The sequence below is a fragment of the Plectropomus leopardus genome, chromosome 14 (assembly GCF_008729295.1).
Source record: "Plectropomus leopardus isolate mb chromosome 14, YSFRI_Pleo_2.0, whole genome shotgun sequence".
Taxonomy (NCBI): domain Eukaryota; kingdom Metazoa; phylum Chordata; class Actinopteri; order Perciformes; family Serranidae; genus Plectropomus; species Plectropomus leopardus.
The window spans coordinates 176,373-190,098 of record NC_056476.1 but is presented as its reverse complement, the minus strand read 5'-3'; the positions used below and the strand labels follow the sequence as shown (position 1 = coordinate 190,098).

Below are 13,726 nucleotides of genomic sequence, written 5' to 3'. Positions count from 1 at the left end.
GAGTTTCCTCTCTGAAGCTTTTACAGTAGAAACAAACTCTGCGGCGCGTCCGTCAAACTGCTCTCATTCAGTCAGGCTCGCCTCCTCCGGCTGCCTCACTGCTGCTTTTCATCCTCCGCCTCTTATCGCGCTCTGAGTGGGCGTCGCCCATCCTCTACGCCACCAATCAGAGACACCACAATGCTGGTCCCTCGAGTCCGGCGCCACGATTAACGTTTGGTGTCAGTTTTAATCCTCGGCTCGCCTGCTGCGGCTGTCAGAGCGGCTGCTGACACCAAAACACATCATCGGAAAACACAAACCACCTGCCGGCTCCTTTAAAGGTCTCTGATTAAAGGGAGATTTCACCAGTTTTCCACCAGCTCTGTGTCACCAACACGGGCCTCATTTACCGATACGAGCGGAGAAACAGCCTGAACTCGTCAAATACGTCCGCTCTGTCAAAAACCAGCTTCCACGTCCAACTGGAACGCAGCTGGACGGCGTCAGACGACTGAACCGGTGGGGTTCTTGTAGAGACGGCGTCACTGGAGAACACAACCGGATAGAACCGGTTCTGGTGTTTAGATCACGTGTGTTTAGTTTACTTAAGTTTAGTTTAGGTGTGTTTAGGTGAGTTCAGTTCCCTTCCCTTAAGTTAAGTTAAGTTAAGTTACATTCAGTTTAGTTGGTTTGAGTTAAGTTACTTTGAGTTAAGTTAGGTTAAATTACGTTGAGATAAACTGAGTTAAATTAAGGTGTGTTTAGTCTAAGTAAGTTCAGTGTAGTTTAGTGTGATTTAGTTTAGTTTACTAAGTGTGTTAAAGCGTGTTAAGTTAAGCTTTCATTCAGTTGAGTTCAGGTGTTCATTTTTTAAAATTTTTTGGTGATTTCTAAAGATTTGTTTTGATGACTTTTTCTTTTCTTATAATTATTTGGCTTTAAAAAAATTGCAATTTTTGTTTTGGCTTTTTTTAAAGGAAAGATTTTAGATGTTTTTTTTTTTTTTTTAATTTTGGCGACTTCTAAAAGAAAAACAATCTGATGATTTTTTTTTTCTTTTAAATTTGTTTTTTGAAGAAAAACTTTGACCTGATAGGGACATCTGTGATGTGTCCCCTGATAGGGACATTTTTGAAGTGTGTGTGTGTGTGTGTGTGTGTGTGTGTGTGTGTGTGTGTGTGTGTGTGTGTGTGTGTACCCTGCTTGGAGCCGGTGTGGTCGGAGCTCGGTCCGGTGTTCGGGGTGTATTTGGTGTCTCGTGTGGCGGCGCTGTGACGCGTCCAGTCGAACTCGTCTGCTTTGTCCTGAGAGAACAAACACAACGCCTCGTCCTCAAAACCACACTGGAACTCCCCTGGACACACACACAAACAGACACACACACACACACACACACGTGCAAATATTACATATAAAATAATACATCTTTTACATATGAACACATAAATTGCAGCTAATAAGTTTGAGTCATGTGTTGAATTGTACTTACTGAGATGTGGGTTAACAGGAGCTGTGAAGGGACAAAAGACAAGAACTCTGTTAGTTTATTAAATTTGAGAACAGAAAAACGTTTCTTTCTGGTTAGTAAAGACGACAAATTTGTAACAAAAACAAAATATATGGATGAACACATTGTCCGCTCTAACACTCAAACTTATGACTAAAATGCAAACAAACAACCTACGGCAAACAATGAAAAATAAGGTACGAATATGTGCAACTTTGCTTTTCAGTTCCAGTAACATTTAGTACACGTGCTATTATAATCAAATATTTAAAAAATAAACAAACAATCAATAATTCATCTAGATAAAAATCACCAAACAGGAAGCAGTGGTTTTCTTTCGGTCTAAAACAGGAAGCAGAGAAGTGAAACTGAACCAGCAGCAGGTTATACACAGTCAGCTGTTTTTTAATCTGATTTTCAGAGCGAAAGGTAATTATATAATGTCACACACACACTCACACACACACACTTACACACTCACACACACACACACACACACACACACACACTCACACACACTCACACACACACACACTCTCACACACACACACACTCTCACACACACAGTGCGTGCAGCTGTTGGAAACTGTGTGAACAGCTGCTGCGTCATTTGGCAACAAGCTTGTGCTTCGTTATCAACCAGCACTAATTGATGAACTCTGTGTGTGTGTTTGTCCAGGTTTGTTCTTCTATCGTTTGGAGGACCACTGCTTTTAGACCCTCAAGCGAGGACACAGGTTACAGGACAATTTTCTTATTTAATAATCTGGATGCTTGTTGAGCTTCAGAGGTGTTTTACAAAAGGAGTATTACTGTTATAAATTGCTGCAGAGTAAAACTACCTGAAAAACTTGGCGTATAAACTGACTTTGTTCATTTTTAAGTCTTTAATCACAAACTCTGTGTTGAATGGTGACTGATGAAAAAACGAGCAAAAATGTTTACAGGTCTGTTTTCAGTTTTCATTTCTTCTCTCTGTACGCTGCAGTAACATGAAAGAAAACTTCTGCCTGCTGTTTAGACAAAACAGCATCCAAGTTGCACTAAAACAGGATTATTCTTTAACACAACAGACGAACAGAGAGTCTCTGAGAGCGACTTGAAGCTGATGGATTATAAACGCACCGTCAGCGGAGCGATGACATGAACCTCGTGTTTGATTCACGGCTGCAGAGAAACGAGTTCACAGCCTCCAAATATGTTAATTTACTGACTACATGACCTTTTACAGCTGTGTGTGAAGACAACAGCCTGCAGCGTGAACACACACACACACGAGATGATGTATCTTTAACAAAAACTAAAACTTGACTCAACTCTGACTGATTTTCTCTCTGCAGGTTCTCGGCTGCCTGTAGGAAGGAAATCAATTTTAACGCTGATGGAGGATTTGGAAAATGTTCCTTAAATGTGTGTGTGTGTGTGTATGTGTGTGCGTGTGTGTGTGTGTGTGTGCGCATGTGTGTGTGTCTGTCCTGCAGGCTCGGCCTCACTCCAGAGCAGAGGAGGTGTGGTGTGTGATGTCACAGCGTGTTAACAGCGTTAGTTTTGAGTTAGTGCTACAGATCTGGGACAGTGTGAAGACAGGAAGCCACACACACACACACACACACAGACACACACACACGCACAGCTCCAGTTATTGGATAAAGTCTGCAGCAGGAGCCAGAACACGTTAATATCAGATTTATATAAAAAATAAATTGGTAAAAGTGAATTCAGAGGTCGTCTCTTGAGACACACTCTGTTCGTCTGTGTGGTGTTTTGGTGTCCAGGTGAGAGGACATCATGAGACAATGACTGCAACCAGTTTATTCAAAGTATTTATGGTGAATCAGGGTTCTTTTTTTTTTTTTTTTTTTTGACCAATAAATGAATCCAGGATTAATCCAGGACTAATCCAGGATTAATCCAGGACTAATCCAGGACTTTGAGGAAAATTTTAAAGACTAAACTCCTATTTTTTTTTCATTGCTCATAGCAGATTTTTTTTTTTTTTTTTTAATTTTGGTGATTTCTAAAGACTTTTTTTTAGAAGTTTTTCTTTTCTTTAAAATATTTCGATTTTGTTTGGTGATTTTCAAAGAACAAAACTGATCTTGTGAAGTTAAAACCAAAATATGTTTCTACATTAAAAAGACTGAAGACATGAAAATATTTGAACATTTAATCCACTAATTTATTGATGTAGTGATGATTTCGGCAGGACTGACAGCGCCTGAAGGCAGCGCGACACGTACAGCACGTTGATGAATGTGCTGACTGAAGAACCAACAGCTGCTTGATGTCAGGTGACGACCTGCAGAAGGTCATGTGACCGAGCCGAGTGCCGACAGGTGGAGGTGTTTACCTTCACGGCGTCAGCTGACGAGATGTGTGAACTTCCTGTTTGAACTCTGACCGCGTTAATGTGGCGATCAGGAGGCGTCGAGGCGTTCGCTGACAGTCTGTCCTCTTTCTCCTCTCTGCTGCTTCTCTGTTTTTTTCTTTGACGTTTTGTGATTTTTTTTTTTGGTTCCCGTCAGGATTTCTGTGTGACAGCCCCACACTTCTTTTGTTCTCTTGTTTTTCAGCGTTTTTGTTTTATTGTTTATTTCATATGAACGCAGAGAGGCAGCACGGCAGCAGACACAAACACAAACACAACAACAACAACAACAACAACAACAACAACAACAACAACAACAACAACAACAACAACAACAACAACAACAACACAGCACGAAACGAACAAACATGTTTCGGATTTAAAACAACTCCAGAACCTCCGACTGACGTCTCTGTCACTGCGGGACGAGAACACCAATCAATTATTACTTAAACTGTAAATATTTAATAACTTTATTTCAAACATTTATTTTTAGGCCATCAGAGATATTCATATTCAGATTTATTTATATTTATCCTAATTTCTACTGTTTTGATATTTGATCATATTGTAGTTTTCTGGGTTTTTTTTCCAGTTTTGATTTTCTGTTGATACAAACTCATCACGTCCTCCTCTGTTCTTAATAAGTTCACAATGATGCACATATTGTTTACATCGTTTATAAATAATATATTTCTTATTCTTATTGTACCGTGTGTAGATTGCATTGTACGCTGTGGCATAATGGACATATTTTTATATTTCTAAACCCGCACATTCTTTTTTGCACAGGGCACGTAAGTGTATGTTTGCATTTAAATACTTGAACACACTTTACAGACTCTGCATATTATACGTATTTAAAATCTTTAAATATTTGTTTACTGGTGTGAAGCTGAAGTGAAATGCACATATTTTTATTTCTTTTTTTATTTCATTTTTTTTAAATGCAAGAAATTTATTTTATATTTTGATTTATACATTTATTTCATTTTACCTAAGTGTTATTAAGGGTTTTAGTATACTTCTAAGATTTTAGACACTTTCAAGGATTTCTGGATGTTTCTCAGATTTTAGAAGATTTTAAGGATTCTTAATTTTAAAATTAAAAAACAAAATTAAATTGGCAACTTGGCAGAAATGTTCCACAAAGTTAGTATATTTAGAAAATTATTTTTAAAAAAGCTGGAGGAAATTTCAACCAAACTGTTTTTTTTTCAGAAATATATATTTAAAATTCTATCTTTAAGCATTTTTTGAGTCATTTTCTTGTTTGTCTTTGTTTTATACTGTTTTCTTTATGTTTTTTTGTTGCTAATTTTGTGATTTTTTTTCTAACTGTTTTTTTCTAATTTCTTGCTAATTTTTTAAAGTTATTTCTTTTTAAGTAACGTATTGCCTTCTTCCCATGTTTTTGAAAGAAATCAAGCCAATTTGCCGAAGTGCGACAGTTGATCACTTTGCGTTTGATCGTCTTCATTCATGAGCTTGAGGTAATACCGCTTACCGCTGTACGTGATGATGCGTTCGGTGGAGTCGCCCTCGCCGTAGCGGGTGATGGGGGTCAGGCGGACCAGGTAGGACTCGGGTTTGATGAGTTCGGTGAGGTTGTAGGTCAGCAGCTCCCCCCTCTGGATGGTTCCCTCCATGGGAATCTCCTGCTCCCACCAGCGAGACTGACTCATCTGAAACACGCAAAAAGAAAAAACCATGTTCGTCAGTATTTCTTTTTTTTTTTCATGTTCAGCTCATCTGAACGCAAACATTTGGTTAAAACATGAATTTCTTTGTTTTCCTTAAAAAAATCACCAAAATGACGCCGTTTATCACAGCCAGAAACTATAAAAACAGAAATTATCCCTGAATTTTCAGATTTCCCATGGTCCTTCAGCATGTCATACAGGTTTGTGAAACAGAATTCCATGACTTTTCCAAAACTTTCAGGGTATATTTAGTTTTCAAAAACCTTTCCAGGCCTGGCTATTGTTACTCCAGGTTTTTGGCCTTTGCATCTGCTCGACGGAGACGAACCAGAGTTTTCTTTATTCATCAAAATAGAGACCTGAGGCTGATATTTTATTCATCAGCTATAGTCTGTTATTTTATATTCCAGGAAACATTTCTTCCTCTTCCTCACCTCTCTCTCTCTCTCTCTCTCTCACTTCTTCCTAAACTTGTCCTTATTTTTCCTCCAGTCTCTCTGCATCATCATCATCTTCTCCCCTCCCTCCTCCTCTTTCCTTCTTCTCTCTTCTTCTTATCGTTTTCTGTCCCATCAGCACTTCCTCTCTCTCTCTGCAGCACACGGCTCTGTATGAATGAAGAGACAGGCGGGTTGCCATGGTAACAACCCTCCTCCTCCTCAGTCTGTGAAGCTGAAGTTGCCGGAGCGTCAGGTTCACATCATGTCCAGCACCGTGAGACACATTTTATTTATTTTTTTATTACAACCTTAGATCCAAAAAAAGTGTAAAGAGTAAATAAAAACAGAATGCACTGATTTGTAAATCCCCTCTGACCTATATACAGCTGAATTATATTCCAAAACAAAATATTCAATATTCAAACTGATAACAGGGTTCATACACATTTTTCCAATACTTTTCAAGGACTTTTCCAGGACTCTGAGGCAAATTTTAAAGACCATACATCCTTTGAAATGACCATCGATACTCCTTATCAGTTCTTTTTCATCACAATATAACAGCTTTTTAAACACATATTATTTTAAAAAAGAATTCATACAGGAATACAGGATTAGAAATGAATGTTAAAATATATCTTAGGGACTGCTCCTTATTTCCCAACCTGCATGTCTTCTTTAAAACATTTTGGCCATTTTTTTGGTTTTCTTTTCAACATTCTTCTTGTGAATGTTAGAGAATTTTTTTTCTTTAAATTTTTTGGGCTGTTATATCTTAAGTATGTGGTGTTGAAAAAATGTTGGCCATTTTTTGTGATTTTAAAATAAATGCTCTTTTTTTAAAAAAAAAGTTTTTGGCGATTTAAGAAATTTTGTCGATTTCTCTCTTAAAAAAATGTTGGTGATTTTTAAAGAAAACATGCCCTCCAAACCTGCGAGCCTGACAGCCACAAGCTGTAAAAGCCGAATTTATCGTTCCTTGAACACATCATGTGTTATTTTACAGGTTTGTGAAATAAAATTCAATTACTCTTCCAAAACTTTCCAGGCCTGGATATAGCTATGTGCAATTTATCCATGACTGTTTCAGGTTTTTGATGGCTGTACAAACCCTATTATTAAAGGACGTTTTCGGATGCTGATGGTGGATGTTTGTGAACGTGCAGCCGGACGACGTCATATTTCTGCTCTTGAAGCAGCTGTTTGTAGGTCAAAGGTTGTCGGTTCAAATCTCCGAAAAAACTGACCTGAGAGCAGAAACTTTTTTATATTAAAGGCCTGAAACTGAAGCAGATTTACAGTTTTAATGACGCAGATCTGATCTTTTTTTATTAAACAATGACTCACGTTTACTGCAAACACACACACACACACACACACACACACACACACACACACACACACAGTCCTCTGATGGCTTTAATCTGAATATTTTTCGTGGCTCATAAACCCGGTGGACCAGTTTAACGTCTTCATCAGGTTTTATCGGCTGTTTTAATGACGACATTAAAACAAAACAAAGACTTCAGTCTCCAGTTTTTGTCTCATTTATATTTTCACACATCGAAACTGTTTATGAACATAAACACACAAAGTTACCAGCTGTATTTAAAACGTGCTTCTGTGTTTCTCAGATGAAAACTGTCTCTGTCTGGTTTGGTTAACAGTTTTTACAGATTCATACACATTTTTTTCTTGTTTTTTTCTGACAAATTTTGGTTGATTTTTTAAGATTTGTTTATAAGCTTTTTTTCTTAATTTTTAAAAAAATGATTTTTAATGAAAAAGTGTTTTTTTTTAAAAAAAGGTTTTAGCTCTTTTTTCCTTTAAATTTATTTGAAACACTTAAGAAAAAAACTTCTTTAAAACTTTTTGGTGTTTTTTTTGTTTTTTTTAAAGAGTGTCATGGGTCAAATGAGGAGGGGCGGGGCCCAGAATCTGGTGCTCCGCCCCTGCTGGTGTTGGTCTGAGGCGTGTTGGCGTGTTGGCGTGTTGGCGTGTTGGCGTTAGCATGGACTGACCTGTCTGATGCCGAGTCTGTAGGCCAGGATCCGGTCCACGGCGTTGGGCTCCATCTGCGTCCACTGCAGCTTGAAGCCGTAGACTCGAGGTCTGTTCTGCCACAGAGCGCCGTACGTGTCGTAGTAAAACTCCGGAGCGTAGGCCTTCCCTGAGGGGACACAGAGATCAGAGGTCACACGGCAGGACACTGAGCAGGAGAGAAGACAACTACAACTCCCAAGGTGCATTTCACTGACAAACATCCAATCATAGAGCTTCAGATTCTGTAAAGCCGGGACACGCAACCTTCTCAGATTTTAGGACGATTCTCAGATTTTAACAGAAGCGTGATCGAACGGTTAAAATCAGATTCTGAGTCAGTTTGTGATGAATTCAGTCGTCACGGCGTCTGTGTTTGTTTGGTCCGATGAGAGAGACAGGAAGTGATGAAAGAGTTAAAAAGACAGAAGAAGAGTCGGCGTGTTAATCTCACAGGCGGCAGGATTATACAGCTCCAGTTAATATGACAGCAAACACTGTGTGTGTGTGTGTGTGTGTGTGTGTGCAGTACATGTGTGTAACAGCATGTTTGTATGTCAGCACACACGGTGTCAGTGTGTGTGTGTGTGTGTGTGTGTGTGTGTGTGTGTGTGTGTGTTCCTGCTGATGTGCAGGTTGGAGGATTAAACCACCACAGAAGAAGAACTCACCTGACTGGACGAAACCTCCAGCAGGACGACCTGATAACAGAGAGCTGAGTCCTGATTGGCTGACGCTGCACAGTGACTCAGACTGTTTTTTTTTAAATAAAACTTTACGTCAGTAGTTTTGACAGAATAATCGGAGGTCAGGTTCACTCGGCGGCGCTCAGAGAGCTTCATCTGAAGACATATAAATGTCTATATACATATATATGTGTATATATAGTACGTATATATTCATATGTATATATTCAGCTGCCACATTATTTTGCCCTGATGTGGAGTTTAGGGGGTGTTACCTGTGCGGACAGGTATGTTAAGATCAAGTCAGTGAGCTCACCTGGTCAGAGCGTTTGCTGCATCCGGAGTCGACTTCTCTGATATTTTCTCTCAGCAGAAAATTCAGAGAAAATATCAGAGAAATTTGAGAGAATGTTTTAAGTCCGTAACTGAAAAAACATCAGAGTTGATCTGAACTGAAACGTGTTGCGAACGCAGCCTGACTGATGAGTGAGCGCCGAGGACGAGAGAGACAGGAAGCGGCGTGCGGAGGAAGAGGAGGCGCATCAGGAGAGAAGATGTCGACGTGAATATGGGAGCGTTCAGCGTGAATCAGCTGTGATGTAAACTGATGGAAACATGAATAATGAAAACTGAATCTGTGCTGCTGCTTCCGACGGAGGAAACCTGCTCGTTTCTGTGACGACGACTTCCACTGTGGAGCCGAGCTGCCGTCTGATTGGCTGCTGCGGGATGAGCCCGCTTTAAAATGCCACCGGCGTGTTCACACCTGATTAACAACACAAACTTCACCTCGCCGGCGACAAGCCCGACATAATCGCCGTCATTTTCCATCACCTCTCCATCCCGAGCTTACAACTTCCCCTCTTTAACCGCTTTCTGCTGCTGCCTGCAGAACGCGCCGCCGCTCGCCGCGATAAGAGGCTTAACGCCGTCGTGGAGTTTACAGAAAGAGTCTGGCAGCGCTGACAGGGCGTCTCTGCAGGGGAGCTTTCATCAGGAGATACGCGGCGACTCGGCCGCCACTTCCTGTGTGACGACTCAGCGTTTACATTAAAACCAGAATCGGGCCGAATTTAGAATCAATGAGCTCTTCTTTAGTTTCATGAACAGTTTCAAGTTTTTATCCAAAATTATTAATACACAAGCTCAGTTTGCCTTTTTATACACTGTGGCAGTGATGATCAACTTACGGTCCGAGGGCCAAATCTGGCCCTTGATAGGGCCCCTGGTGGTCCCCAAAACATTCTCTAACTGACAGTAAAAATAAAGTGATTGACTCTGTGAATAGTTTTTGTCCTTTTAGTCTCCATAAGGAGTCAGAGACATAAAACAGCATCAAAATAGAGCCAGGGGAGGATCCCCCACAGAGGACACAGCTGAGACACTGATGTCCTAAAATCTTTGAAATGATCTAAAATCAGAGAAATGTACTAAGATCTTAGAAACTTCCTAAAATCCTAGATAAGTCCTGAAATACAACAAATGTCCTACAAGGCTAGAAATTTCCAAGAATCCAAAAAATGTCCAAAAATCTTACACACATCCTAAAATTGTTGAAATATCTTAAAATTCTAGAAATATCCTAAAATCCTACAAATGTCCCAAAATCCTAGAAATCTTAGAAATGTCCTAAAGTTCTAGAAATGTCCTAAAATTCCAAAAATTTCATAAAATCCTAGAAATGTCCTAACATTCTAGAAACATCCTAAAATCCTAGAAATGTCCTAAAAATTCTAGAAATTTCCAAACATTCTGAAAATGGCCTGAAATCCCTGAAATGTCCTAAAATTCTAGAAACGTTTTAAAGTCCGTGAAACGTCTTTAATGTGTTTAAATTCTGAACTGGGATCACTGGGAGACCCGTTCACACCGTCTGAAACACGCTCCCATCATGCAGCAGTCAGGCGGACTCACCTGTGACCAGGAAGGTGCAGCGGCCCGCCCCGGCCTCGTTGGTGATGTCACAGGTGTACTCGCCGTAGCCCTCGCGGTTCAGGGCTTTGACCAGGTAGGACGTGTCGTCGCGCTGCTCGCTGAACTGTCCAACGGTGAGGAGGCGCGAGCCCAGCTTCCACTCGTAGCGCAGGAGGCGCGCCGGGTGAGCTCGCAGCAGGCGGCAGGTGAGGCTGAACGCCCGGCCGAGCGCCTGGCGGATCTCCGTGTACACCGGCTCCACCACGGGGGGGACTGTCAGAGACGGAGGGACAGGAAGTCAACACAGAATACACGCACACGTCCTGAAGGACAGAAATTCATCCTGAGAGAAATCACATCGAACACCTTTATAAACATCCTTTTCATTAACCCTTTAAAGTCCTCCCGAGACAAAGCAACGTGTTACAGACCTCATACCTCTAACTTCATCTACTGTCACATTTTTTAATTATGTCTTTTTTCCCTTAACAGTTTCTTTGTCTTCTTTTTTAGTTTTTCTTTGAAAACGTTTTTTTTTTTTTTTTTAATTGCAAAAATGAATCATCATTCTAAAGTATTACTTCAGGCAGCTTTTCAGGACCAAAACGTAAATCTTTGTTTTTTCTTCTGGTTGTATCCGTTTGTTTCTGGAGGGAGCGCGTTTCTCCACAGAGATCAATAAAGTTTAATCAAATGTAAACTAATCTGATAATCTGACGCAAAACTGCATCTTGGCTCAGACTGTGAACGAGGCTGTTTGATTTACAGGCCTTCTGGGAAATATTCATCTGATATCAACACACACACACACACACACACACACACACACACACACACACACACACACACACACACTGGTTTCAGTATACTCATGAAGACATTGGTTTAAAGGGGTACTTCATGTAGCAGCCTCTCCACCACTGATACTCAACTTACGGCCCGCGGGCCAAATCTGGCCCCTGATAGAACAAAATAGAGCTTGTTGATCAAAAAAAGAGCCAGAGGAGGATCCCACACACCCCCGACAGAGGTCCTACATAAGACACTAATGTCCTAAAATACTAGAAATGTCCTCAGATCAAAAAAACATGCGAAAATCCTTGAAATATCCTAAAATCCTATAAATGTCCTAAAATCCGCAAAAACGTCCTCAAATCCTGGAAACTCTCTAAAATAAAATAAAAAGTTACTAAAATCCAAAAAAGACGATAAAACTCTAGAAACGTCCGAAAATCAAAAAAATGTCCTAAATTCCTATAAACAGGTACGGGGCCGCTGTGACTGACCCCCGAAACGAAGCAGGTTGAGTTTCCCTGATGTTCAACAACAGTGTGATGTTTATTTTAACCCTTTACTTCACTTCTGTGGATCCGAACGTGTCGGTCAGTGACTCTTCACTGTCCCGACAATAATCATGGGAACAGAAACTCTTGTTTTCAGGATGCCGAAGCCACCGTCAGCGTCTGAGCTCAGATCAGATCCTCAGGTTTGGTCGCCGCGTGTGTGATTCTCACGGACGTGTGAACGCTGACCTGAGGTCACTTTCATTCTTCTGTATGAAACTGATCAAATAAATCCACACAGCTGCCGCTCGCTCGCTCGCTCGCTTCACTCTTCAATGACGCCAAAACGCCTCTAAAAGAACCTTAAACCTCTTAAGTGTTTGAATATTTAAGGGGCGTACGCCTCGCTGTGGCGGCGCTCTGCTGAAGGGCACGAAGGCAGAGTCGGATCTGTCGGTTTAAATCCCTCCGGCAGAACTTCCCCGGAGGATTTCAGCCACGTTACAGGTGTCGCTTTGCGGATTAACGTCCTGCTGTCAAACACGGATGGGCGAGCGACCGTCCTCTGACCCCCCTGCAGCAGAGCGGGAGCTGCAGCGCTGCCTGGCTCCAGGGACGAGGCAGCGACAGCGTCATCATTAATTCAGGCCGAGAGGTCGCAGCAGGACGACGGCGTTCAAACTCAGCACGCCGAAGCTCGCAGCGATCTGACATCAGAATCACTAAATATCCCATCACAGCACAAACCACGTGTTTCTGTACCACCTACGCCTCCTCGAGACGGCAAATTCAACTTTAACCCTCTCAGGGGAAATGTCTACAAAATAAAACTAAGGAAAAGCGTCTAGGGAAAAATGATATGATCATGAAAACATATTTAAATTATATTACAATTATTATACTTTTAAGCCCTCTTTGCACTTGTTTCTATTCTGTTTCAATTTTCCTTTAGTTTTGTTTTGTGTTTAAAATAATTTACAGGTAATTTTTTGCTCTTCTTAATTTCTTGTTAATTTTGGGGTGATTTCTTCGTCTGTCGCTCACTCTTCTGATGTGTGTTTTTATTCGTATTTAGGGGCCAAACAGAGTTTCGTTGTTCATTTGTGTAATGACAATAAAGATTAATTCACTGCTTTCTTCATATCTTTTTGACAAAAATCACGAGAAATGTAAAGGACGAAAATCTGTTCAAACTGAACTAAATCTGCACACACACACACACACACACACACACACACACACACACACACACAGATAAAGGTCTGCGGTTCATCTGGACCCCCCAGTTATGTTTCCAGGACCTTCCTGCTGCGAGCGTTTGGGTCCAGAACACGTAAAGGTCAGCTGGACGCCTCAGCGCCACGCCGACCTTCAGCCGAGCTCTCTGATTGGTCGGGGAGACCCGCTGGTTAACGAGCTGGTCTCTGCGGTTTTTCATGTCGGTACCTTTGTTTTGTTTTGCATCACGTCGTCATTTCACTCAGATTTAACGACTTGTTGCTCTCCACAGAACAAGGACGCCCGTCCTGTCTGCTGAGGGGCCCCGCGGGGCCCCTGAGGACCTTTCATAGGCCCCCGGAAAAAACAACAGCACTCAGGAGGATTCATCGGTCAGGTATTTAACCCTTTGAACGCTGAGCAGCTTGTTTCTTTAAAAAAGTTGCAACATTTGAAGGACTTTTGCACATTTCTTGTATTTTAGGACATTTCTGTGATTTGAGGACATCAGTGTCTCAGCTGTGTCCTCTGTGTCCTCTGTGGGGGATCCTCCTCTGGCTCTATGCTGATGCTGTTTTATGTCTC

The 13,726-nt window shown here is 41.1% G+C and overlaps 1 protein-coding gene across 1 annotated transcript in view; it reads right to left on the bottom strand.

Annotated features, from left to right (window-relative positions):
- Positions 1-388: 388 nt before the first annotated feature.
- Positions 389-13,726, bottom strand: part of mdga2a (MAM domain containing glycosylphosphatidylinositol anchor 2a) — a 35,231-nt gene continuing 21,893 nt past the window's right edge. Inside the window, exons 7-12 of the mRNA XM_042500702.1 lie at positions 10,641-10,913; positions 8,022-8,170; positions 5,365-5,542; positions 1,472-1,492; positions 1,137-1,336; positions 389-556 (exon numbers count right to left, since the gene is read on the bottom strand). Coding sequence (XP_042356636.1) covers positions 389-556; positions 1,137-1,336; positions 1,472-1,492; positions 5,365-5,542; positions 8,022-8,170; positions 10,641-10,913 — 989 coding nt within the window. The remainder of the gene's footprint in view (positions 557-1,136; positions 1,337-1,471; positions 1,493-5,364; positions 5,543-8,021; positions 8,171-10,640; positions 10,914-13,726) is intronic.